The following is a 27990-nucleotide window of genomic DNA, read 5'->3' as shown; positions in this document are numbered from 1 at the left end:
TATTAATCCAAAAAAAAAAGAGCCGAGGATAAGCTAAGGATTGCCCAAGGAGAGTCCACACGGCACCAAGCTTGAAAACTATAAACTGTTTATTGAAAAAACAAAAGTATCAATTTTGATAAAAAAAATCAATTTTGAAAGCCCTGAGTGCAAGAGTTGTGACAGCTGAGGGAGGAGGATCATGGTGATGGTGATCATCAGAACCTCACTAATCAGTGGGATCAATAGGGCCGGGAAGAGACCACCCATGATTACCAACTTGTTTGTCGCACTTTTAGAAGGCAAAATGGCCAAGGCCAAGGAATGGCCATTTAGATGAAGTTACCCTTGGGCCACATAGAACCACCACCATGGGTGGACCAACCAGTAACAGGAGCAACAGGAGACCAACTAGACCAGTGCCATGGCGAAGAAGCCGAGCGAGCCAATTATCATTCCCACCACCAGGAGAGTGGCGGAGCTTGGGAGCAAGCAGTCTGAGAGTGGTGGGTAGATGAACTGTGACCAAGGCGGTGACCATGAGACGAAGTGTGGTCAGCATAAACAGAATCCAGGGACACTCTGGCCACTGTACATGGGGCATTAGCCCAGTGCTTTAGAAGTTCTTGCAGGTGGGTCACCTACATATTTTCTGTTATATTTGATAATCTTCTTATACCGCAATAAGGTTTTCTGAAACAATTGTGAATGCAATAGTTTAAAATGGTATATGCTTCCCTAAGCTTAACTTCGACGAGTTAGATAATATCTGCATCTTTTAACCAGTCTCTCATATGAATTGACTCCCTGGAGGGTCTCATGCAAGTAAGTTTAAAAAGACTAATAGAAAGAAACCATGCCTTCTAGCACTAATTGAATTTTTCCATTGGGTGCTCTAAAAGCCAAAAACTAAGAAAAAAAAAACAGCAACATCGGTTTAAGTCTTATCTCGAACTTAAAAGGGGTTTTATGTTTCAGAGTTTGGGCTTAGGGTTGTACAAGGCGTGTAAGGGTCCTTGTGCACCACATTTTTCTGTTACTTCTCTCTTGCAAATTAAAAAGGGGGAATGATAAATGAGTAAAACTCAAATTCTAAAGAAAAATGGGGGAGTGAAAAATGAATTTATACCTGAATAGCTCATAATAACCATGCCTATTTTCAAGCCTGAGTATATTTTTGCACTACTCCATTGCAGTATGATATAGCCAACCACTAACATAAATGTTTTTCAAGAAGTAATAATCATTTTTTCTCAATATGAATCTTTGTGTAAACAAATTTAGTTTCAAGATCTTTCATGATCCATGGTCCTCTGTCACGCCCATCCACTTATTGGGTTGGTGTACAAAATTCTCTCTCCACGCATTAAGAAAATGAGGCTACTATGAGTATGGAAAGTTCTTCTGCCATTTATTTCTCTAGTGAGACATGCTTTAGCAGATCCTGTGTATCAATATATCTTTTACAGAATCAGATTAGTCATATTAAAATAATAATCAACTTATAGGGGTGGTTGACAGAGTCCTTATCTTATTTATGAAGACATATACAAATAAATTTAACAATCCACTAAATTTGAAATTTAAGAAATAGGTCCTTAAAACATTTTCTACAAGGATGGAGCCCGGTGGTCATGACCATGGTTGGTTTTGAAACTGCACTTCACCTTTTACACTTTTTAGTGAAATTACTTCACTCCCTCACTTAGTGACATTGATTGTGCTTTTTAGATAGAGTGCACTGGAGAGTCAAAAGAGGGATGTTTGTAAGAGAAAAAGATGGAAGAAAAGCCATCTGACCATTTAACAGTAGATGAAAATTGCTCTAGTTTGTTTTGTATCTAAAATAACTAATGCTTATAGATATTGATTTTATACAGAAGCACTGATCTAATTCAAGCTAGAAAATAAAAGACAACAGATAAAATGCATATTTTTCCAATGAATGAACTAATCTATATATAATAAGTAATCTGACCGTTCTAAATGAAATATTCCAATAACTGTAGAAAGAAAAGAAAAACTCTATAAAGAAATGAAAATGATTTGATTACATTGGAAAGGAAACACTTTCTCGTTGTTCCCTCTTTGTTTTAAGGGTACCTTTTAGTTGCATTAACTTTTACAGTAATAACAAAAGTGAAAACAAACCATGCTCTTACTTGTAACACCTGGCTTACTCCATTCATCTTTATAATTTTAGAATGGAGCACCTTTGAGAAATCGTTTGCCATCTAAAAACATTTATTCCATACGTAAAGCAGTTATATTTGCAAGTTGTTCAATCTAGAGCTGAAGCTTTTTCTATTTGTTTCCTCATTGATATGTGGGTCTATGGTAGGTTACTTGAGGGGCCCATCTAGGTTTAAGATACATAAATTGTTTAATGTAAAAGAATCCAGAAGTTTCAATGCCTTTTCTGAAATGACCTCAAGATTAAAGTTATGTAATCTTGCCATTAAAAACAACATCTCTAAAAAACCATGAAATCCATACATAGTGCAGTTATATTTGTAAGTTGTTCAATCTAGATCTCAAGCTTTTTCTGGTTGCTGCCTGATTGATATCTAGGTCTCTGGTAGGTTACTTGAGCGGTCCATCTAGGTTATCTGGACTGTTTCAGATCCATTAATTGCTTAATGTAAACCAATTTAGAAGTTTCAAGGCCTTTTCTGAAATGGCCTCAAGATTAAAGTCATGTAATCTAAAATAAAGTAGCAAGTTTTCCTAAACCAGTGCATATTGATGAAACACTAAGGTTGGTCATAGCTAGTCCTAGCAATCACAAGCTCAACTTAAGCTGCAAGAAGACGTCTCTTGTGATTAGGGCACATAAATGTTAATTATTCTTAAAACAACAGAAGAAAACCAAGTATATTGACCTGGGTTCCTAAAAAAAGGGTCTGTTCCTCACGTTATGCCAATTAATTTCATGTTAATGTAGCTTGATGTTTGTGGCTCTGCATCCAATGGCAGTATTCGTAGTTGGCTGGTTCATTAGCTAAAAGAGAAGACTACATAGTGATGAGTCCTGTATATTGGATCTTCAGAGAAGATAGGCTTGGAGAATATTGTGCTACAATGAATATTATATGAGATAGTCAAGAAAAAGAACAATTGTAAATGAGATGACAATTATTTGGACTCCAGACAGTTATTGCATTTGCAAGTATTGTCTCACTTATTTTTCAATTGTTTGATTTCTTTCTTTAGAACTATTCTGAGCTAAGGGCTCCACAAATCATCCAACATGCACGTTTTTTTAATCTCCATTGCGCACTTCCCACACCATTTATTCCAGTCCTCTGATCTTGTTTCTCATGAGTTTGTGGGAACTATGCTGCTAATTGAGCTTGCTCTTATTCTTATGCTGTCTGGATTTGAAGTACACCTATTTTTAGTATCACGTGTTCCATATTCTTCATTAATACTCTGTCCCAAGTCTCAGAAGTCAAAATCTAAACACAAGAAAGAGTCTGAAACGATTAAACATGAACGACAAGAAAACAATTGTCTTGCTTTCTGTGCTTTTAGCATTTCATCTTATGTTCAAAGGAAAAGTAAAATTATGCAACATTGTGTTCAAAACATATCAAATATTTCCAATAAACTAGTCCAAAATTTCTAACAGATTCTGAACATCTCATAGGTAGTTTTTGATGCACGAACATTCGGTAGATGGAGACTGCAAGCCAAACTTGAATCAGAGGATTCCTCAATAGTTTGAAGCAACTCAACGGGTACATTCTCTAATTGTTCTGAAGCTAATTTCAAGCTTTGCTAGAATCTACACTTAATTGAACTTGAATATATAGACCAAAGCCATGAAGTTCAAGCATCTAGGGTATGATCACCTAAATGGTTTAAAAAGCCCAGCTTTAGAGATAGGGGATACAAAGCTAGGATATGCTGATTTAAATGATTCCCCAAGTAGAACAGAGGACCCCAATAAGCATCCCATCACTCAAACATTAGTTCAAAGTGGGCTTCTTCAAGCCACAAGATTTCTAGTGGTCATACAATGTGTCAAATTGATCCTTGAATGTATAAATATGTATGATTCTAGCTGTAGAACCATTAAGATATATGATCAAATATTAGTAGCTCTAGATAGGGCAACACTTAAGAATTTGTTCCTCTTGCCAAGTAGAAATGCATATGCTCACTGGGATTTCACTTCATCACAATGTGAGTTTAATCTTAAAAAGGGATTTTATCAGAATGAATCTGCCAAAGAATTGTTCTCACCCCCAAAGAAGGAACAATTCAAGTTGTCTAGTATGATTATATCACATTATTAAATGGGACGCAGACATGGTTGTTTTGTTGCATAGGCTTAGAGGTGACGAAGGTACCCTCAACTTAGATGAATGGATATTTTTCTTTATGTAAGTCATCTGCTCAAAATCAATATACATAGATTGGGCTCGAATGATTAGTGACAGACTACATCAGTTAATCACTATATTTTCATTGAACAAATTCTTCTATATGTCTTCTTATTCACTGTATACCTTGGCCTGCACTCAACAGTGGCCCAGACTGGGTCATGTCAAGGATTTTGATTGTGACATTCAAGTATATATGATTTCTACCCCATCTTGCAAACATAGAATGATAATGCTGATTTCAGAAGAGTCAATGATGTATTTACCATGAAATTTGTGAGAGAATTGCATGGGTACCTTGATTAAAGAATCTCATTTGGAGATGCATTCTTAATCTAGACCTAAGGGAGCTATTTCTTGCAATTAGATACTTTCCCTTACATCAAAATTGGCGGCTTTCATGATTTTCCCTAAAAATTGTACAGGAATGCACATGACAAGATTACCATAATTGAACTTTGTAGGCAGATTTTAAAGGTAAAAAACAGATGTAGTGGAAGGCACAAAGTAAACATTACCTTTCCTAATAGTTTAAGAGTATAAAGCTGTCAATCATCATCTAATGCCCTTAATATTGTAAAGGCGGCAACAAACTGTGAAATGGACACTTAAGACTACTTCTCACTTTGGTTGAGAGTCAAGTGTTGGATCATTTTTTTCTTAGAAGTTGCTCTCACAAACACAACCAAAAAAAGCCCTAGCCAAGCCACCCCTGCTAATGTCAACATCACTCAGATTGACTTAGGCCCTCTCAGCATTGATGCAGATTTGCATAATCGGCAGGTTTGAACCAATAGGTTTATGGAAAGGGTGGAAAATGACCAAGCTAGACAACAAAAGTTTAAAAGCTATGGTGGAAATAGAAACATTATCCAAATTCCTCAGGTCTTTGCTAGGCCCAATGTGAATATTGCACATCATTGCTCGTTGCACTATTGTAGACCCAAAATCTGATGAAAATAAAGAGTTCACTGCACAGTTGCAGATAGACAGTCAATTTGGAAAAATTACTTGGAAGTGAATTGAAGATTTAAACACTCAGGGGTTTTCCATTCATTGACAACTAGAGCAAGTCTTACAATGAGTTGGTAATAGCTAGAAATGTTGCGCATCCAAAATCCGAGTTCCAAAGATGGAGGGTGTAGTGCATAAAGTCACCATGAGGCTACTACAAGAAGTCATTGACATGGGGACCAGCGTAGTAGTCAGTATAGGTATATTACTGCACTCCTTGTGGTACAAGGATCTATAGCCTTGGATTTAAATGCGAATGCATACAAAGAGTAGTTAATTTAAACAAGTTAATTGAGGAGGCCAAAGATATAATTACTTAGGTGATCCGGGTTTTCAAAGATATAAATTGTGAATTGAAAAGAAAGTATAACTCAGGAATAGTCTCTTTTACTATGCTTAAAACATAATATCAGAATAACATCAATGGTATAGCTCATCCCTTAGTATTTTGTAAAGAGATGTGCACAGAACTGGCCCACATAGATGCCATCCTGATGTGGTGTGTCAATCATTACAGGACTTTCATTGCCAAGGTTGAGGAAAACAAGAGACAAAAAATCTTGATCCATTTGAAACAGAAATGTGGGTGTTCCTGATCATGACAAGATGTTGGTCATTACCAAGGATTTATGGGTCTACAAGCAGCAATAGGCAGCTCAACAACCGCCAGAAGAAGCTGAAAAGACTTCATTGAATCCTCTTGTCTACTTTCTTTACACTCACTGGACACTTATTATTTAAGTTGGCTAAAAAAAACTTATTCAATTTTTATATATGATTCTTTAAAAACAATCAGGTTTTATGTAATTGATTGGACAGTTTTTCAAGGGCTTTAAACTGAACAAGGGATTGACAATTTTAGAATCCCCCTTATGCTTTGACATATGAGCGAGACTTGATTTGATATTGCAGTTCTGGTTTTGAAATGAATGAAAATACCAATTGAAGGTCTATGAAGATATACGTGTACCTAGTTTATACTTGTATTTCTGTTGGAACTTTGTTTTCGCACATTGAACTTAGCATTCTTTGTGGTGCTAGTGTTAATATGGGTATTAACAGTTCTTTGTGATTGGAATGCTGCAGTTTTGTTTGAGCCTGATTTTTTTTAAAAAGGAAACAAAGATAGGAATCCACATGATTTAGTGTATCATAAGGAGACTTTTGAATTTGGAAGAGTGGCAATGAGATTGAGAAAAAGCTTAACTGGAGACCTGCACCCCAATGTCTATTACCAGATTTAGGATCAGGTCTTGTTTGCTATGGCATCCAACATAATATTTCCTTGGTTGATGCTACAATTGTGTTAAAAGCAGTGAAAAAAAGAACCTACAGGGGAATGTTGAGACGTGTTTTGGATGCAGGAAAAAAAGAACCTCAATTTGGGTACGACATCAAGGGAATATTAACATATTAATTCAACATTCAGCATAGTAGATACTAACACAACAATCAAATGTGCAGTAAATTTGTAAATATTATATATCATAAAGTTTAAAGATGATCATGATTACAATAACTAAATAACGAGAGTACCATGGCATGATATAATGAATCATGATCAATATCAAACTCAAAGTGAGTATAAACTTAGAACTACAAAGTTCTATAAATGTGACAATGTCAAAATTGTAAATCAGCATCACATCAAAATGGACAAAATATATCAATGGGAGGCCTCTAATGACTAATCATCCCCCACGCCAAAGCCATCATCACTAGAACTACTTGACTCAATATCCTGGGCCTCCTCATCCAGAGTTGTCAAAGACTTCTTCTCCAAGCTCTCTCAAACTCTTCTTCTCACTCTTCCAAACTCTCCTTCTCACTTTCCTATAAGCTGTCGCATAAATAGAAATGTCAAATGTGAATGCCAAATGAAGTATGAATGACTTTTGAAGACTTAGAGGGCTCTATAGGGGACCCACAAAGTTTAGGGCTCCAATACAAATAAGAAAATAAGAAAATGTTATTTTTATACCTTTTTAGGCCCCCACAGCTGGCTGCACCCCGTTCCGTCCCAGGTGCAGTTGAGGGATGCCTGGGAATTCCACAGGTATCATCCCCTTGCACCCACGTCTCTGTCTACCAGACAAGGATGGGGGCAAGTGTGGCTGAGGTGTGGTGGTACCGCAACAGCAGTAGGGGTGCATGGGTGAGCCGCGTACCCGCCCTGCCGATGTCCCCACACCCAGTTTGTGGGGTGGGGCAGGGTGTCTGGAAGTGGGTGCACATCTCTGTGTTACACTGGTTAAAAGTAGATTTTCTTCACTAAAGGGATAAACAAATCAGTGCATGCTCATCTTTTGAATATCATTGTGTCAGAAATCTAATGTCTAGTTAAGGACACGCATGTTTTCTTTGCAAGTTATATTGAAACTGCGATTATAACATTGGCACTTTACTTTTCTGGTTTATTTCACATGGTTATCAATGCTGCATAATTCTACCATGTTGCCATCAAGTCAGGCTTTCCAGTGATATGAATAAAAGAAAAGCGATCACTTGATTATCGACAAACAAATCATGCACAAGCACCAATTGTATTGGAAAGAACCATTAATTCCATATTTGTTTTTTGATACTAGCAATATTTACTTTAATGTTCTTTTTGCATAACTATCACACTTGGAGATTTTTCAAATGTAATTTTTTAGTGCTGATTTGTTTTGCAATTACTATTAGACATTAGGTAATGGAAGTAGCCCAAGGTTCAACACAGTTTAGTAGCGACCATGGTTGTTTATTGCTGGGTGGGAGCATCAATCATATTGCACACTTTTCTGGTGCTTTAGTTGGAGTTGCTTTAATGTGGCTGCTGAGTCGGATTCCCTTTGGAGAGGCAACTGACAAAGAACAAAGTAAGTCCTTGAAAAATAGGCAGAAAGTTACTGAAGGGTTCTATTGAGAATGGTAAACTTTTAGTATTGGAAAGAAACACCTTAGCAAATGTGCTCCTAGGAGTTTACACAATCAAGGGGAGAGTTATTTCAACATCGAGTTGATCTAGTTTGAGTCAATCATATTCTTTAATTATTTTTTTGTGATTTTCTACCTTGAGAAATCTATTCCTCTTGAAATTAATAAAAAAGTTTGAATTGAAATTCTAAATCTAATCTGCAATGTAACTGTATCAACTGAAATTTAGTGTATGTTATGGACGAACTACTGGACTTGGGTACATTTTATCTATCTAGTCTAATACTTTATGAAAGACTCGATATAATTTCTCGCTGGTTAGTTTACCATTTATTTTTTAGCAATATGTAGCAAGGAAAGAAAAGAACTGTACTTTAGTTCTTTTGCTAGCAGGTTTTTTGACTTGTTCAATATTGCAATTATATTTTATTTTAAGCAATAGAATTTTGAATTTATGAGGATGCGTGTTTGGAAATGTTTGGTTCTGGGAATATTCTTAAATTTTGGTTCCAGCTGCATAAACTGACAGATTTTATTGGGGTCCCCACCTTGCACAAAATAGTCAAACTTATATGAACATCTACCTAAAAGGGAACTTAGCTCAACACCCAAAAATAGTAGAGGCTGAAGCAAAAAACATTGCCCAAAGACCAGACCATGTAGAACCGACCAAACAACCAAAAAATAATATATCAGGATGACATGCCCCCTCCATTCATATCGGCACAACACTTTGAGAAGAATATGCTTGAGGAATTGAGGCCAGCCACCATAAAACCAAAATCAAGTGGCTGAGGATAGTTAAAAACTTGGGTCACCACCATTTGTTCAACATATGAAAGAACACCAACAGTTATCTGTAGAAGGGAATAAAGTCTATTTATGCTTCAATATCGTCCACCACATGACTCTTATAAGAATCCAGATCCAACAATAGTTGGCACTTTTTGTAAATTTAAATAAGCAGATAAATGAAACAAAACAGAACAAAGAAGATGGAACATAATAATTATAGTGGTTCGGCAATAGCTTACGACCACTCTCTCAAGCAGGGAATCACTTCATTATTTAATATCTGATACATTTAGTACATAGACTACACATTCACATTCCAACAATCTCCCCTTCAAGACCAAGTAGCCCAGTCATGCACTGACATCTCCTGCATTTCAATTTCAGATCTTAGATTACAACTAGGCCTTGAGAAGACCTCAATGTTAGCTAGAGATTTTTCAAGAATGTCTCAATTCTCCCCAAGCTTGTTCTAAGCTTTGTATTGTCTCATTGTGTCCAAGACTTCTTGTTGTCTGACTACAAGAGGAAGGAATTGTCATCTTATGAGGGCCCATTGATGGATCAGGTGCAAATTTTCCATCACACTGATCTCGAAGCTCCTATGAGCTGTGCTTCCTTTGGCAAGCTCTCTTTCCACATCACCATTAAACTTTCAAAAAGATTGACCTGTTCTTTCCATCGCACCTTCGAAGGAAATTTACCCTATGTGCAGAGGTCAATTCTTGTGAATTCCAAATATGGGAGTGTTTCCTGTTCTACCATGACCCACCACAATTGGCAATTGTTTGGCTACTAGTCTGCCCCTTCAGCAAATCTTTTGCCGTGTTGTCTTCCCCTTCACCAAATTCTTTTTCTTCTTGTTTGCCCCTTCAGCAAATTTTTTTCCCTGTTTTCTTGAACGTCATTGCTCTGTTTTTTCCACATCACCATTAAACTTACAAAAATGTTACCCTCTTCTTTCCATCGCTCTATGGGAGTGTCTGCTGTTCGTAGGGAGATGTGTTCTTTTCCTTGTTGTCTGCCCCTTCACCAGCTACTGGACTGGAACAGCATATCTAATTCCGAACCCTCATTTTTTAAAAGCTACTTCCCTCCTAAATACCACCTGCCTGCACATGGGACACTCGTTCTTCTTCATCAGCCACTTCACAATACACTCCTTGTGAAATATGTGCTCTTCATGGCAACGCAATTGGCACACCTCTTCTCCCTCTTCAACTGACACAAACAGATGGAACATACAACATTTTCATTCACATGATTTTCTGATACTTTAACCCGAGGCAAAGTTTCTCTGATCTCTCTCTCCCTGTGCCCTTCCACTCTCTTTTTCAGATCAGTGGACCAATGTTCCGAAATCAAATCAATCACTTCCTGCAAGATAAGATTGGTCTCATTCATTCCCTCATCATCACATTCTCCTACTCTCTCTGCCAATTCCTCGAACTCCACCAACAACAAACAAAGAACACTCTCAAACAAGTTCACACGAAATGCAAACTTGTCGAATCCATTTTTTGGGTTTGCTTTGTATACTCTTTTCGCTTTCATCATATCACTTTTCAATGCATGCGAAACTTTCTTTAGACTGTTTATCGCTTCATTCTCTCCGATTTTTCGTAACTTGTAACTTCAATTAGCTCTTCAATAATGGATCTTGATCTCACGCTCCTATTTATATAAATGAAGTACAACCAAATTAAGGGTTAGGAGTAAATAGATATCATGCAACTGTAGTTTTTATTATTAAATTTTTAATTAAAATGGCAATCAACACCAGTTCATGATATCATGCAACTGTAGTTAAACTTCACTTCCCCCGTAAATTGTAATACAATTGAAAGACACATCATGCAATTCAATTAGTGTTAATGTATAGATTAGTTAGAGAGTTATACATAACTCTTATAATTATACTTATGTCATTTTGTATATGTGATATTTAATAAACACACACACATATATATATACTGTTATTTTAATTATAAACTAAAGACATAAATTATATATATATATATCTATTTACATTAAAGTAGAGGTTCATCTGTATATGAATGTAAACCTGACTTACAAATTATTGGGTGTCAGTTTATTAGACTCGATATATGTTATCGAGCGCTTGCATGTGTTTTATTATATGTTGTCGGGCATTTGTTTAAAACTGCACTTAGTCAAGAATAGCCACGACTAATAGACGTGACTCAAATATGAGTCACGGCTATTAGTCGTGACTCCTCTGCTTTTACATACACTGCCGCATATATATATATATATATATATAACCATCGTGACTCCTCTGCTTTCGGATACAACGAACACAGAAATATTAAAGTCTTCAAGTTATTGAAAGCAGGGAAATTCTGAATATCGACTCCAGGATTAAAGTGCTGGAAACATTTCTCACCACATTCAGTTATTCATTATATTCTGATCTTGAACCAGTGATACAGTAAAATATAAGGATTAAGTCTGATACATTAACAATTAGCTTTTAGAAGAAGAAAACCAATAGCGCATGTTTATGTTTCAATACAGCATCTTCTGTTATCATTTATGTTTACCATAAGCTCTCCTCAAATAGACTATGAGGGGGATCTAGAACCTCAAAAGGAGAAGCTACAAAATATTTAACTTTACACAAGAACAATTAAGAAACAATGACAAAAAAACAACCTAATAAAAGAAAAAATAGAGCACGGGCTTCAAAAACAACAAGCCAAAGCGTTACAAAATACAATAGAGGGGTTTACAAGGCTTCCTAAACCTTAGGCAAGAGAGTCCTTAGTTTTAACAGGTACCCAAAACCTAACACTACATGGGTTTTAACTAGGTTCCCATAACCTTTCCTTTTACCAACAACCATTTGATACAATAAAAACAAACTAGAATACATGCAGACACGGGGATCAGTCTAGAACCCATTAACCCTATCATAAGTAGTAATGGGTTTTATCAAGGCTTCCATAAAATTCTAACTCATAAATTGATAAATCGATAAACGCATGCTAGACAATACTACCACTAACACTACATGGGTTTTAACTAGGTTCCCATAACCTTTCCTTTTACCAACAACCATTTGATACAATAAAAACAAACTGGAATACATGCAGACACGGGGATCAATCTAGAACCCATTAACCTTATCATAAGTAGTAATGGGTTTTATCAAGGCTTCCATAAAATTCTAACTCATAAATTGATAAATTGATAAACGCATGCTAGATAATACTACCACTGGACCCTACACATGTGAAACAATATGGTTTTGAAATGCACCCGAAAACTTGATACCTTTTGTAGCCTCTGAATGGAAATATGAACGCTTGTTGGAATCACAAACTAAGTATATAACAAAGTGTTATGGAATCACAAGATTAGGTTTGTTCTGGAACCCATAACCAAAAGAAGGACGACATCAATGACTCTCTATTTATACATCGCCAACACTCCAACAAAAATCCTCTCCACCTTAACATGAGTAGTACACACATCAATAGGGATAAAGGAGACATAGGCATATAGAAAGAAAATCCAACCTCAACGAAATTCCCAGAACAAGCAACTAGGGAAGAGAAAATCACTCAAAGAACTACTTCCAATCCGTGATATTGCTATCAGGATTTAACTATGTAGTTTTGGAGTCAAACTCATTGACCCATATTTCATGAGTAGTAGTTTACACAAACCCATCTCTCATGACAATGAATAGAACACTTAGCACTCATTGGAATTAGGTGATGTTCTATTCATTGCCACGAGAGATGGGTTTGTGTAAACCACTACTCATGAAATATGGGTCAATGAGTTTGACTCCAAAACTACACAGTTAAATCCTAATAGCAATATCATAATTTGACTTGGTGTGGAAAATAAATCCTACTTATCTATTTCCAATCTCTCCCACATGACAAACCTCCAATTGAAGATATCCCACCTCAATATAAAAAATAAAAGAAGGTGAAAGAAGAATAGAGAGATGAACCCAACCCAGTCACAAAAAACTTCCCCATGTCTATAATAGAGGAATCTACCTCTAAATGAGTAAAATGGGTGAGGGAAGAGGACAACAAAGAAAAGCCAAAAAATAATCACCATCGAAGAACACTCAACAAAATGGATCATGAAATTCCCAAAAAATCAAAAAGAGCTATCAAAATATATGTCATTCAACACAATAGAGTGACATAAAAAATAAACTCAAAAGAGGGGCTTTACAACAAAGCACAAACTTAGATTAGATAAAGATTGGTGATGGTGGTTCAATCTAGCACGGCATTGTTGAGTTTATTTTGGCTGGAATCACTTAGTGTAAAAGCAATGAGGCTCCCATGGGAAGGATTATTAAAGTTGGCCATGTCCAAAATGGTTTTGGGAAGGGAGGATATGTTGGCTTTTCCTCCCTTGGTACCACGACTGGCCTTAAAGGTGTTGGCTTTGCTAGTTCTGATAGTTCACTTGTCATGCCCAAACTACGAGGCAAAAACACACACAATTTTTTTTTTTTTAAAATTAATAATTATTATAATGCTCAAGTTGATAAGTTTGCGATCACATTTCAAGAAAAGATTCTCTTCATTACATCCTAAGTTTATAAACTCTTGTGGAGGAATACATCGTTAAACTGAAGCTCTTGTTATTAAAATAATATCGATGTTTATTTCGTTTCATATTAATCTTAAAACAATAGATTTAAATTTCCTCTATAACAATATAATTAAAACTAGATTTAACATTTATTACATAGCATCTTTCATCTCATATAAGGTTAACATTATAAAAAAAGAATTTTAATCAAGTTCAACTAGATCAAGTTCAATTATAAATCTCTTAGACAATTATCGATTGACAATTTAATCGATATTGAAAAGTCACTTTAAGAAAAACAATTAACTAGAATTAAAACAAAATGTATATATATAATTTATTAACTTTAAATATTTCGATTACTTTAACATAATAATTAACTATCAAAACCCTACGAAAAATCAATTAACAACTAACTAAATTCTAACTAATTTAAAGCTTTCTAAATTAATTAAACAACTAAATTAACATAAATATAAAAACTAACTAAACTTATTATTAACCTACAAATCAAAAACTCAGTAACATTCAACTAATTTAACATTAATATAAAAACTAACACTACTAAAAAAAATATTAAATTTTAAAACAAAACTTTAAACAAATAACAAAATTAATAACTAACTTAAAACTTAAAACTAACTAACTTTAATAAAAATTAACTAAAACTTAAAATAAACTAACTACAAACTAACTTTATTACTTAAAAAAAACTAGCTCCCCCAAATTAAAAACTAAATCTTAATTCTAACATCACTAACTACTAATATAAACTAACCTAACACAATCTAAACTTATTTAAATTAAGCAAATATACTAACAAATTAATTTACATTTAAAATTAACTAATTAAAATAATTAATAAATAACAAAAGGTAACTACAACACATAAAATAACATATGCTAAACTAACTTAACACTAAAACGAACACCTATTACCAACTAACACCTAACACTTAAACTAACCCCTAAACCCCTAACCCCCTACACCTACCTAGCCCCTCCCCACGTTTCCCCATACACTCCACGCTGCTCCAAAACAGCCTGCGCGCTGACCAAGGCTGTCAGCGCTGGCAGGCTTGCTCCCTCAGCCCCTCCTTGCATGCCTTATAAAGGCAATCAGAGGTGAGTGCTCCAATAGAGATGGGGATGGGGTGATGGGATGGGGGACAGGTGACGTCACCCTCCCATCAGCAATCCACTTTGTTGAAAACAAAACAAATAAAAACCTTATTAAATTGTTAGCCTCATAATTGACGCCCAAGAAGAGATGATTAGGTATTGATGACATAAAGTTTTCTAGGTAAGTTAGGATATTTAGTTATATTTTCTTTTCTTTTCTTTTGATAGTTATCTTATTATTGTTTTTTTCATTTTAAATATAATTTTTTTTTTATAAAGCGAAAAGGATAATTGAGGAATCATTTTGATTCTCTGTTCCAAGGGCCATTTAATTGTTTCTCCCATACAAAAGACAGAGAGTTTTTTACTCTCTTGGAATACATTTTTTTTTGTCAACATTTTTTCTAAATAAAGATTTCAAAGCAATGTATTTTTTTCTTAAGGTGTATTTTTTTTTTGATAGATTTAAAACATAGATTTAATCATTGTGACACAATAATACAAAAATAATTGATAGCTCAAACAACTTGAATTGAACTATAAACCATAACCATTTTTCTTTCCTCAACATAGTTTTCATATTTAACATATAAGGAAAACTTAAAAATTTGCTTAATTAAACCATCATCATTCATCCTATTTTTAATGGGCATCCATCTAATTTAAAATTACGATTAAATCACTTGATAAACAAATATACTCAATCACCATTTTTTTTATTGGCAAACCTGATTCAAAGGCTCAGCCGGGAAAGAACCAGGAAGAAAACCCGGCTTTGTTGCCATTACAACATAGTTTTGAAAAACAGTTACATAGGATTTCAATCCCAAATTACAACAATTTAATTAAATTTTCTTCATGACCCTCAGCAAGGGATTCATAACAATATCTGCAACACATTTCTAGAACCATGGAGGGAACAAAATCTGATCAGGTGTCAACAAGCATGACCAAGAGACAATTCAAACATGCATATTCATACGAGGTTTTCACAATAGGATTCACAATGAATCAAAACTAGGGAAAGGTGGATTTTTCCAACAAGAGATGTCAGACACAACACCAAACCAGGTGCCCAATCGGGGCTATAAATCAAGAACTTCCGTTCTTCCATTCTTACATACCAAAACTCATACGTGGTTTGTGCTGACAGGTAGGGGCCCATAACACCCTACCCTCTCCCCCTCTTCTCGTCCTGAGAAGAGACTCTACACTGTTGGAGTCCAACTAAAATGACCTTTCCTGAAATTGGCCACTTCTGCCCTCTCCAAGGGTGAGTAATGCCAAAACACCCATGCAAGAACATCTCAAAATTCAAACATAAACATGAAAGGAAAACATTCAAAAAACATGGTTTTCAAACCTTCTCAACATACCCACATACATACAAGCATTCAAACAACAACAAGGTAGCATAAGCATGAAACAAACATGAAAATCTGAACAAGGGAGATGAGAATTCCTACCTTCACAGAGAGGTAATGGCAAATGAACAAGTTTGAGTAGAGCTTTTCCCTTCCTTGCTTCAATCTTCCAAGACTCCTCTCTAAATGTAGAGATTGGGGAACAACCTCAACTAGTCCAAGAAGGGCCTCTAAATAAGCCTCAAACTCAACCACCAAAGGGATCAATAAATTCTCCCACCCACCTACAAATCTAGAAGCTCCTAACTCAACCCATACTATGGTTAAACACTAGGTGGTGAGGTCAGACAACTCATGGTAGCCATAATCAATTTTCGCACAAAGGCAAAAAGAGATTTTTTGAGTGACCTCAAAAGTCAATAAAAGGGGCTTAGGGGTTGGAAAAGACCCCCAACCCATACCCATACGTCTTGGGTATAAATATTTCATGTTTTAAAACCTTAGGAATAAGTTTAGAGCCAAACAAAAGCTAGGAATTAAATAGGACCATCTAACAACTCAAAAATGCAGATTAAGCACTAATCCGGATTAAGGGTGACTAAACTCGATTAAGAACCCAATTAGCAAACTGACACTAACTTAATCCGACTTAGGTCCAGAGGTTACATAGCTAACCCTAATCAGCACACTGAAGAGCATACACAATTCACGAGTGTCAAGCGACACTAAAAGAACATAGTTACGAACATTAACATTCACTGAACACAAAAAAAATACATACATACATCTCACAATACAATACTTGAATTACGAACAAGGTTTCCAAAATTAGCCCATAGGGATCAGTTCTGTTCCTCCGTCGATTTCCTCGGCTAAAATATCTGCACACTCATTGCACACATCAGTAGTCCCGAAAATCACATGTACATATGTATATTTACGTATTAGGAATCACATAAATTAAAACATCCATCTATAACAAAAATCAGGGTTCCTCTCATCTTATTCAATTCTTAACCATTTAAAATATCTTAAACCAAAATGTTAATCCTACCTTTTACTTAATTCATCAACATACATATACATAAAACTTAAATGACGGACATCAAATATCTGAAAATAACATCACACAACATGAAATAATATGATATGTTCAAGTATCTGATAATGTCTCGACATCTCGAGTCGTGAGTATCAAAATGATAAAGTAACAACAAGGGCTACGAAGGGTCGGGGCGAGGCCTCACATCACTGATTCGCTAGCCTGGCACTCTATGGTGGCCATGATTGAAGAGGGATGGATTACGATTAAAGGAATACATTTAAAGAAATCTCCCTCTCATGCATTGGATTTTTCTCATAATTTCCACAAAAAGGGAGTTAAGGGGAAATCTTAAATGTATATCTGGTTCTTTTTGTTGCCCCATTGGGCAGTTTGGTGTTTGATTACTTTATTTTTGTGCTCGTCAGTTTGTGTCTGTGTAGGTTGCGAGTTGTTTTTCTCCCTCCTTCATCTAGGTCATGCTTTTTCTTTGTTCCATTTCTCTATTTGGAGCTCACTGTATATCTTTCAATGTGGGTTTCAAGTCCTCTTGTTTAAAACCTGCTTTGCGTAGGGTTTCAGGGCTCCTTCAAAACTTTTTTACCTTAATAAAAAAAAAGCACTAACTTGAAAAATCAAACTCTTTCTAGTAACTACTAAGGCGGGAGAAATTGAGCCAAACAACTCCATCCATGCATCTAGTGCAAGCTACACAATACACACCAACAAAAAAACGTAACTATCCTAGCATCAATGTGTGCCAAAAGGAAGGATCCCACATGAAGCCAAAATGCACACGAGAGTGAAAAGAAAGGTCATCACCATGTACAACCATAGGGCAGAGGAGACAAGATCCTTAATGCACATACAAAATCATGCCTCCCAAGACCGAGGGAGATCAATAAGTCCATCTAAAAAGACCTAAGACAACACCGAAAGTAACTTCATCTACACATCCAGTGCAAGCTACACCAACCACACCAACAAAAAATGTAACTATACCAACATCATTGTGGTCCAAAAGGAAGGATCCCACATGAAGCCAAAATGCATGTAAGAGGGAAAAGAAAGGGCATCACCATGTACCATCATAGGGAAGAGGAGACAAGACCTTCAATTCACATACAAAAGTATGCCTCCTAAGACCAAAGGAGATAGATAAGTCCATCTAAAAAGACCTAAGACCAACACCAAAAATACTTTCAAATTCTTTGAAAGCCCATAAATGAAATATGGACAAGACACTAGAAAATGGGATGATCCGAATCAAAACGGTACAATTCGGGCCCATTGCATCACATCCCTTAGCCAAAAAATAAACTCATAAAGGACAACACCAAAATGACAAAAAAACTAGGCTCATGTATGACTAGGTAACCAAGAGCTTATCCCCTATCTTTTTCATCTTTATCTTCACATTTCACATCCCTAAGATCATCCCCTAAAGCTCCCTTGATGTAGACATAAACCATAGGTTTAAAAACTCAACTCTCACTTCCTCTCATATCCATCTCTGCCTCAAAATACCAACTAGTAAATGCTATGAAGTATGTGAAAGAGAGTGTATGTAATTTCTACATAATTTTCTCTATTGCTACATGCCAACGTAAGAATTGACGTTGTATGTTAAAAATATATTTATATATCTAAATTGGATTTTAATTATTTTATTTTTGGAAAAAATAAAGGAATAAACCTCAAAAAGGAAAAATGCTCATTGTTGACAAATGAAAGCATTAAAATTGAAATTTGAACACTGAAACAAATGTATACTGCTTCTCTAAATTTGGTTGAACAATGAAAGAGGGGACTCAACTTTATCGGTTTAATAAAAGTTTATAATCTTATAAAATTAAAAGTCCTATCAAACAAAAACATGAAAGACCGTAAATCCAGAATGACTTGGAGAGTGTTATACATTAAAAATCCAAGATAAACTCTAAAGGTCACAAGATTTAGGAAAATAAACTTTGAAAAGAAAATGTGAGTGCTAAATAATCTAATCTATTCCCGTGCAATGATAGATCTTCATTGGATGTGGTGATAGATCTGTAGTGGGAGAAACCATATGAAAGAAATTATGATTTCCTTCCAATTTTCTTTATTAATTTTTGTACTTTTCTTCATGACTGAGCTATGCTACATTTCCACTCATAGTCCACAATTTAGGAAGGGGTATTCTGTATTAAAATTCATTTTAATCATCTAGGAAAAGGAACTTCTAAATTTGGGAGATTTGTCTACAATAACATAATTAAAAATATGTCTTCTATGGAAACCCATACTAAAACTCGGTTCGAAGTAGAAAAGATGTTGAAAATGATTTAGGGTTTGTAAGATGACAACTATGAAAATGTAAGGCTATGAGTTGATGTCTAATGGTGTAAACCATCGGCTAAGCTCTCCCGTTATCATTGACAATCCCAAATTCTCCATGAGAATGACTTACATCATTTCTTTTCGATTTCCCACCAAATAAAACAACATTAATAAAGTTGCTTGAAGTACTTGAGGGAGCAAGAATGGTTGTTGTATAAAAGACCTTCCATATTCAAATAGCCAAGAGTGTACTTGTTCAATACATAGGCCTTGTGATTCTAAAGACTTCCTGCAACTCATTGCTATTTTAAGAAATTCACACCCCAAGATCTTGTTTTTCCTACCCTAGACCTTTTTATTTTATGTTCTCTATAATTTTGTAAATACCTCTTCACACTATCTCCCATTTATAAAATGTTGGATTTTTTTAACATGCATTATGCAATAAGTGTAGAGGACAATTCTAATGAGATTCTCATTAGACAAGTTTTTTTGGGTAGAATTATATTAGATAACATTTTGAATTAGACAACTTTTGACTGTAGAGAATTTTGGGCAAACTAAGTGACTGACAAAATGAATCATAGACTCTACAATTGCAAAGGTGGTCCATGAAGCTATCATATGGTTGGAGAATGGAAGTGGGCCAACGACACATAAATGAAAGGGGAAGACCGAGAACCACCCCTTTTGGTTAGATTAGATTGATAGAAGAGAAAGCACCAATTTAAGTCTAATGGGCAAAGGAAGAATGAATAACTTGGATTTATTTCCATCACCCCCATCTTAAGAGGATTTAAGCAAAAGGATAAATAAAGTAATGTTGTAATAGAAATAGAAAGGAGAAGATGATATACCTTTGTAGACACTTAAAATTGTCCTAAACACTATATTGATTGATTTAATATCTCCCTTGACACTATAATTAATTATTTATTAATTAATTATATTTGTCATATTTTTCTACTTATTTAATTAAATTTAATTAAGGTTCACTTCCTTAATGTATTTTTATTTAATTTGAATATTGCCCCCTAATGTATTAAATTTATTTAATGCATAGTGCTCCATAAATCCCCTTTTAAATAAATTTCAATTTATTTAAGTTTCCCTCCACTTTATTAAATTCTATAATCCTATGATTAAATTAAATCCTACTTAATTTAATCCTAACCTCACCTAAAACCTAGTCTACCAGCCATCACTCTCATCCTTTAAGCCTACCCATTAGTTAATCCTATTTAATTATCTTAAATACCTTCCTAAACACAATTTAGTCCCGAAGTGTTTCCTCACACATGCGTGAGCAACTCAAAATCCAAAAAAGCCCCCTTTTTATTAATTTATCCAAAAAGCCTCTTACACCCTTACACACTTGTCCCCTTTCCTTTCTCCAAGGTTGCTGACACACACCTTGAGCCATCTCAATCACCAAAAAGGCTTATGTTGACCTTTGCATGGCTTGTCTTCTTAGCTCATGTGTCTCCCTTGTGCCAGCCATGTGGATGCCACATAGATGCCACCTCCCCATGGCCTCTCTCAAGCCTATCAATAGAGACCTTGTCTCAAGCATTCTTCATCTCCCTCATTTGCATTGTTGTCATGCCAGTATAGTTTTAGAGCTCTTAGTGATTTTCATGGATTGTTGCTTACTCTTTGGTAGTTGTTAGATTTCATTTCTTGCATTGATAAGTTAGTTTACTTTCTTGCATCCATATTCACCATCCTTGAATGCTTTGAGCATGGTTGTATCCATAACCATTATTTGAAGCATTCTCTTCACATCTAGTTAGTTTCATACATCTTGCGTTTCATTTTAAATCATCACGGGGATTCATTCAATAGTTGTGTTTGGGAGAGCACATCCATATCCCTCACTATTGAGCACAACAACAAAGCCTTTTGTGGGCACCCTTGTTGAGTTGCTCTGAGGTTGCATGAGGACTCTCTCTTTTTGGTTGCATTAAGTTGTAAAACTCTAGTATAGAATTAGTTTTGTTTTGATTTACTTTGAATCATTGTTGTACATGTACAATTAGCTCTGCTTGTTTACATATGCTCCCGATAGGATAGGTTCTCTTGTATACATTTTGGCACACCCAGTGGGACCCACGCCCTTTTTTCACACTTGAATTTGATAAAAAGCTCAACATTCTCTGTAAAAAACCATTCACTGTCGTATCTATTAGGATGAAGTGTCGTCTGCGAAGATGCTTCATTGTCTCTGCATATCCTCATCTTCGCATTTTGGCATCTCCACTAGTGACAGACTCAATAACCCACTGAAAAATGCGATTTTTTTTCCTTCTGTCATCTCCGATGTTTGGACGTCTCTGCATACTTAATTGTGGTCTCTGCAGTTTAATGTTTTGTAGTCTACGTTGTGGGCGGCTGAAAATCTGCAGTTTCACTTGACTGTTGTCTTTGCCTTTGAACTGGCATCTCTGCCTGTAGACTGTCGTCTGCGATTTCCTGACAACATACTGTTTCAGCGTCTGCAATTTGTCGACGATTCCTAGTTTGGTTGTTTCCGGGGTTTAGCATCTCCGCTTTGCTATTGTTGTTTGCGATCTACAAGTGTAAGTATCAGGTATAATTTGCTCGGTTCTGTTCTGTCGTCTTTGTTTAATCGTCTCTGATATTTTGTTAAAATCTACGCTTAATTGAACTTGAATACATAGACCAAAGCCATGAAGTTCAAGCATCTAATGTATATCACCTAAATGGTTTAAAATGCCCAGCTTTAGAGAGGGGATACAAAGGTGGGATATGCTGATTAAAATGATTCCCGAAGTAGAACAAAGGACCCCAATATGCATCCCATTACTCAAACATTAGTTCAAACTGGGCTTCTTCAAGCCACAAGGTTTCTAGTGGGCATACAATGTATCAAATTGATCCTTGAATGCATAAATAGGTATGATCCTGGCTCTAGAACCATTAAGATATATGATCAAATATTAGTAATTCTTGATAGGGCAACACTTGAGAATTTGTTCCTCTTGCCAAGTAGAGATGCATATGCTCAGTGGGATTTCACTTCATCACAATGTGAGTTTAATCTTAAAAAGGGGTTTTATCGGAATGAATCTGCCAAAGAATGGGCCTCACCCCCAAAGAAGGAACAATTCAAGTTGTCTAGTATGATTTATATCACCTTTATTAAAAGGGAGATTGCAGACATGGTTATTTTGTGTCATAGGCTTAGAGGTGATGAAGGTGCCCTCAACTTAGATAAATGAATGTTTTTCTTTATGTAAGTCATCTGCTCAGGATCAATTACATAGATTGGGCTGCAATGATTAGTGACAGACTATTTCAGTTAATCACTATGTTTTCATTGAACAAATTCTTCGATCTGTTTTCTTATCCACTGTATGTCTTGGCCTGCACTCAACAGTGGCCAGACTGAATCAGGTCAAGGATTTTGATTGTGACATTCAGGTATATATGATTTCTACCCCATCTCACAAACATAGAACAATAATGCTGATTTCAGAAGAGTCAATGATGTATTTGCCATGAAATTAGCGAGAGAATTGCATGGGCACCTTGATCAAAGAATCTCATTTGGAGATGCAGTCTTAATATAGACCCAAGGGAGCTATTTCTTGCGATTAGATACTTTCCCTTACATCAAAATTGGTGGCTTTCATGATTTTCCCTAAAAATTGTACAGGAATGCAAATGACAAGATTACCATAATTGAGCTTTGTAGGCAGATTTTAAAGGTTAAAAACAGATGTAGTGGAAGGCACAAAGTAAACATTACCTTTCCTATAGTTTAAGAGTGTAAAGCTGTCAATCATCATCTAATGCCCTTAATATTGTAAGAGTGGCAACAAAGTGTGAAATGGACACTCAAGACTACTACTCACTTAGTTGAGTGTAAGTTGTTGGGTCATTTTTTCTTAGAAATTGCTCACTCAAACACAACCAAATAAAACCCTAGCGTAGCCATTCCTGCTAATGTCAACATCACTCAGATTGACTTAGGCCATCTCAGCATGGATGCAGATTTGCGTAATCGGCAGGTTTGAACCAATAGGATTATGGAAAGGGTGGAAAAAGACCAAGCTTGACAACAATAGTTTAAAAGCTATGGTGGGAATGGAAACATTATCCAAATTCCTCAGGCCTTTGCTAGGCCCAATGTGAATATTGCACATCATTGCCCGTTGCACTATTATAGACCCAAAATCTGATGAAAATAAAGAATTGACTGCACAGTTGCAGATAGTCAATTTGGAAAAATTACTTGGAAGTGGATTGAAGATCTAAACACTTTGGTTTTCCATTCATTAACAACTTGAGAAAGTCTTACAATGAGTTGGTAATAGCTAGAAATGTTGCGCATCCAAAATCCGAGTTGTAAAGATGGAGGGTGTAGTGCATAAAGTCACCATGAGGCTACTACAAGAAGTCATCGACACGGGGACCAGTGTAGTAGTCACTATAGGTGCATTACTGCACTCTTTGTGGTATAAGGATCTATAGCCTTGGATTTAAATGTGAATGCATACAAAGAGTAGTTAATTTAAACAAGCTAATTGAGGAGGCCAAAGATATAATCACTTAGATGATCGGGGTCTTCAAAGATATAAATTGTGAATTGAAAAGAAAGTATAACTCAGGAATAGTCTCTTTTACTGTTCTTAAAACATAATCTCAGAATAACATCAATGGTATAGCTCATCCCTTAGTATTTTGTAAAGAGATGTGCACAGAACTGGCCCACATAGATGCCATCCTGATGTGGTGTGTCAATCATCACAGGACTTTCATTGCCAAGGTTGAGGAAAACAAGAGAGAAAAAATCTTGATACATTTGAAACAGCAATGTGGGTGTTCCTGATCATGACAAGATGTTGGTCATTGGCACGGATTTATAGTCTACAAGCAGCAATAGGAAGCTCAACAACCGCCAGAAGAAGCTGAAAAGACTTCATGAAATCCTCTTTTCTACTTTCGTTACTATTCACTGGACACTTATTATTTAAGTTGGCTGAAAAAAACTTATTCAATTTTTATATTTGATTCTTTAAAAACAATCAGGTTTTATGTAATTGATTGGACATTTTTTTTCAAGGGCTTTAAATAGGGGAAATGTAAACTGAACGAGGAATTGACAATTTTAGAATCCCCCTTATGCTTTGAGATATGAGCGAAACTTGATTTGATATTGCAGTTCTGGTTTTTAAAAGAATCTATTGCAGTTCTGGTTTTGAAATGAATGAAAAATACTAATTGAAGGTCTATGAAGATATATGTGGATCTAGTTTATACTTGTATTTCTGTTGGAACTTTGTTTTCACGCATTGAACTTAGCATTCTTTGTGGTGCTAGTGTTAATATGGGTTTTAACAGTTCTTTGTGATTGGAATGCTGCAGTTTTGTTTAAGCTGGAATCTTTTTTCTAAAGAAAATAAAGATAGGAATCCACATGATTTAGTGTATCATAAGGAGACTTTTGAATTGGGGAGAGTGGCAATGAGAATGACAAAAAGCTGAACTGGAGATCTGCACCCCAATGTCTTTTACCAGGTTTAGGGTCAGATCTTGTTTGCTATGGCATCCAAACATAATATTTCCTTGGTTGATGCTACAATTGTGTTAAAAGTAGTGAAGCACCAGTACAGGGGGACGTTGAGACGTGTTCTGGATGCAGGAAAAAAAGAACCTCAATTTGGGGACTACATTACAAATTTAAACAAAAATATAAATAGGTGTGTGGTGTAAGTTTATTTCCCTACCACATTCCATGATTAGGCTACTAGGCACATGGTTGTATGTAGTATGTTTCACAGCTGCAATGTATCCATCCAATCCATCTTGTTTTGGGAAGCTAGGCTTCTTGTGCCAGGGTCGGAGAATTCTTTGTGTCAGGAAGAACCCCAAAGGAGTAAATACTCTGTGGTTGGAGAGGTAAAAGCACCTAGGCCACACTTCCGTCTTAGATAGCAAATGGATGACGTCCGATGGCTTTGGAGACAGGTTACAAAGAAGGACATATGACAAGGTTTACAGAACCTACTAAATGATTGTAAAATCATCTTAAGATGAACATTTGGATTTTATTATGTAAACATGTTGTTTATTTGGTTATGCACATTGATGGGCATATGATGGATGTCGATTTATAATTCAACATCCTCATCATTTGTTGTAATATATTTTTGATAAACTAAGTTTACTGTTAATTTAATTATTGAAAAACGAATGGTTTTCTTTGACTTTTCAACTCAGTTTCCTATTGGTGAATTGTCCACTTTTCTCGCAAAATGTGTGATGTGGCATTTTTGTTTTGTACATGGTTATTACATATAATTATGAAAAGATGTTTCAGTTTAACATATTAATTCAACATTCAGCATAGTAAATACTAACACAGTAATCAAATATGCAGTAAATTTGTAAATATTATACATCATAAAGTTTTAAAGATGATCATGATTACAATAACTAAATAACGAGAGTACCATGGCATGATATAATGAATCATGATCAATATCAAACACAAAGTGAGTATAAACGTAGAACTACAAAGTTCTATAAAGGTGACAATCTCAAAATCATAAATCAGCATCACATCAAAATGGACAAAATGTATCAATGGGAGGCCTCTAATGACTAATCGTCCCCCATGCCAAATCCCTCATCACTAGAATTACTTGACTCAATATCTTGGGCCTCCTCATCAAGAGGTGTCAAAGACTTCTCCAAGCTCTCTCAAACACTCTTTCTCACTCTTCCAAACTCTCCTTCTCACTTTCCTCTAAGCTGTTGCAAAAATAGAAATGTCAGATGTGAATGCCAAATGAAGTATGAATTTCTTTTGAAGAATTAGATGGCTCTATAGGGACCCATAAAGTTTAGGGCTCCAATACAAATAAGAAAATAAGAAAATGTTATTTTTATACCTTTTTTGTCCCCATGGCTGGCTGCACCCTGTTCTGTCCCAGGTGCAGTTGAGAGATGCCTGGGAAGTCCCTAGGTACCATCCCCCTGCACCCACATCTCTGACTACCAGACAAGGATGGGGGCAAGTGCGGCTGAGGTGTGGTGTTGCCACAACAGAGGTAGGGGTCCGTGGGTGAGCCACGTACCCGCCCTGGGCATCACCCACGGACCTGCCCTGGGGACATCCCCACACCCAGTTTGTGGGGTGGGGAGGGGGAGGTCTGGAAGTGGGTGCACATCCCCATGTTACACTGGTTAAAAGTAGATTTTCTTCACTGAATGGATAAACAAATCAGTGCATGCACATCTTTTGAATATCATTGTGTCAGAAATCTAATGTCTAGTTAAGGACATGCATTTTTTCTTTGCAAGTTATTTTGGAACTGCGGTTATAACATTGGCACTTTACTTTTCTGGTTTATTTCACCTGGTTATCAATGCTGCATAATTTTACCATGCTGCCATCAAGTCAGGCTTTCCAGTGATACGAATAAAAGAAAAGCAATCACTTGTTTATCGACAAACAAATCATGCACAAGCTTCAAATGTATTGGAAGAAACCATTAATTCCGTATTTGTTCTTTGATACTAGCAATATTACTTCTATGTTCTTTTTGCATAACTATCACACTTGGAGATTTTTTAGATTTTTTTTTTGTGCTGATTTGTTTTGCAATTACTATGAGACATTAGGTAATGGAAGCAGCCCAAGGTTCAACACAGTTTAGTAGCGACCATGTTTTTTTATTGCTGGGTGGGAGCATCAATCATATTGCACACTTTTCTGGTGCTTTAGTTGGAGTTGCTTTAATGTGGCTGCTGAGTCGGATTCCCTTTGGAGAGCCAACTGACAGAGAACAGAGAAAGTCCTTGAAAAAATAGTCAGAAGGGTTGAATTGAGAATGGTAAACTTTGAGTATTGGAAAGAAACACCTTAGCAAATGTGCTCGTAGGAGATTACACAATCAAGGGGAGAGTTATTACAACATCGAGTTGATCTAGTTTGAGTCAATCATATTCTTTAATTTTTTTTTGTGATTTTCTACATTGAGAATTCTATTCTTCTTGAAATTAATAAAAAAGTTTAAATTGAAATTCTAAATCTAATCTGCAATGCAACTGTATCAACTGAAATTTAGTGCATGTTATGGACGAACTGCTGAACTTGGGTACCTTTTATCTATCTAGTCTAATACTTTATGAAAGACTCGATATAATTTCATGTTGGTTAGTTTACCATTTATTTTTTAGCAATATGGAGCAAGGAAAGAAAAGAACTGCTCTTTAGTTCTTTTGCTTGCAGACTTTTCGACTTGTTCAATATTGCAATTATATTTTATTAAAAGCAATACAATTATGAATTTATAAGGATGCGTGTTTGGAAATGTTTGGTTCTGGGAATATTCTTAAATTTTGGTTCCAGCTGCATAAACTGATGGATTTTATTGGGGTCAAACTTATATGAACATCTACCTAAAAGGGAAACTTAGCTCAACACCCA

At 35.7% G+C, this 27990-nt stretch overlaps 1 protein-coding gene across 4 annotated transcripts; it reads left to right on the top strand.

The window, feature by feature from the left end:
* Window positions 1-32: 32 nt before the first annotated feature.
* On the top strand, window positions 33-27591 carry LOC149551720 (rhomboid-like protein 11, chloroplastic). 4 transcript variants are annotated; one of them, XM_089787233.1, is made up of 3 exons: window positions 58-611; window positions 8067-8242; window positions 27183-27591. In XM_089787233.1, the coding sequence occupies exons 2-3, from the start codon at window positions 8077-8079 to the stop codon at window positions 27215-27217; spliced, it is 201 nt and encodes a 66-aa protein (XP_089643359.1). In that variant the 5' UTR covers window positions 58-611; window positions 8067-8076; the 3' UTR covers window positions 27218-27591. The 4 variants fall into 4 exon arrangements, 2 of the variants coding, with proteins under 2 accessions (XP_089643359.1, XP_089643360.1); XM_089787234.1 differs by lacking the exon at window positions 27183-27591 and adding an exon at window positions 24921-25770 and having other exon boundaries at window positions 61-611; XR_016352802.1 differs by lacking the exons at window positions 8067-8242; window positions 27183-27591 and adding exons at window positions 3629-3719; window positions 24921-25770 and having other exon boundaries at window positions 64-611.
* Window positions 27592-27990: the final 399 nt, after the last annotated feature.

The sequence above is a fragment of the Cupressus sempervirens genome, chromosome 6 (assembly GCF_028749045.1).
Source record: "Cupressus sempervirens isolate cs-2001-9-10 chromosome 6, ASM2874904v1, whole genome shotgun sequence".
Lineage (NCBI taxonomy): Eukaryota > Viridiplantae > Streptophyta > Pinopsida > Cupressales > Cupressaceae > Cupressus > Cupressus sempervirens.
This window is presented reverse-complemented; position numbering and strand designations above follow the sequence as displayed.

Bases quoted from the DNA above. Each gene is read 5' to 3' on its own strand.
- LOC149551720 (XM_089787233.1), top strand. From the start codon at position 8,077: ATGGAAGTAGCCCAAGGTTCAACACAGTTTAGTAGCGACCATGGTTGT. The intron at 8,243-27,182 runs GTAAGTCCTTGA...ATGAGACATTAG, and splicing joins GGCAACTGACAAAGAACAAA to GTAATGGAAGCAGCCCAAGG.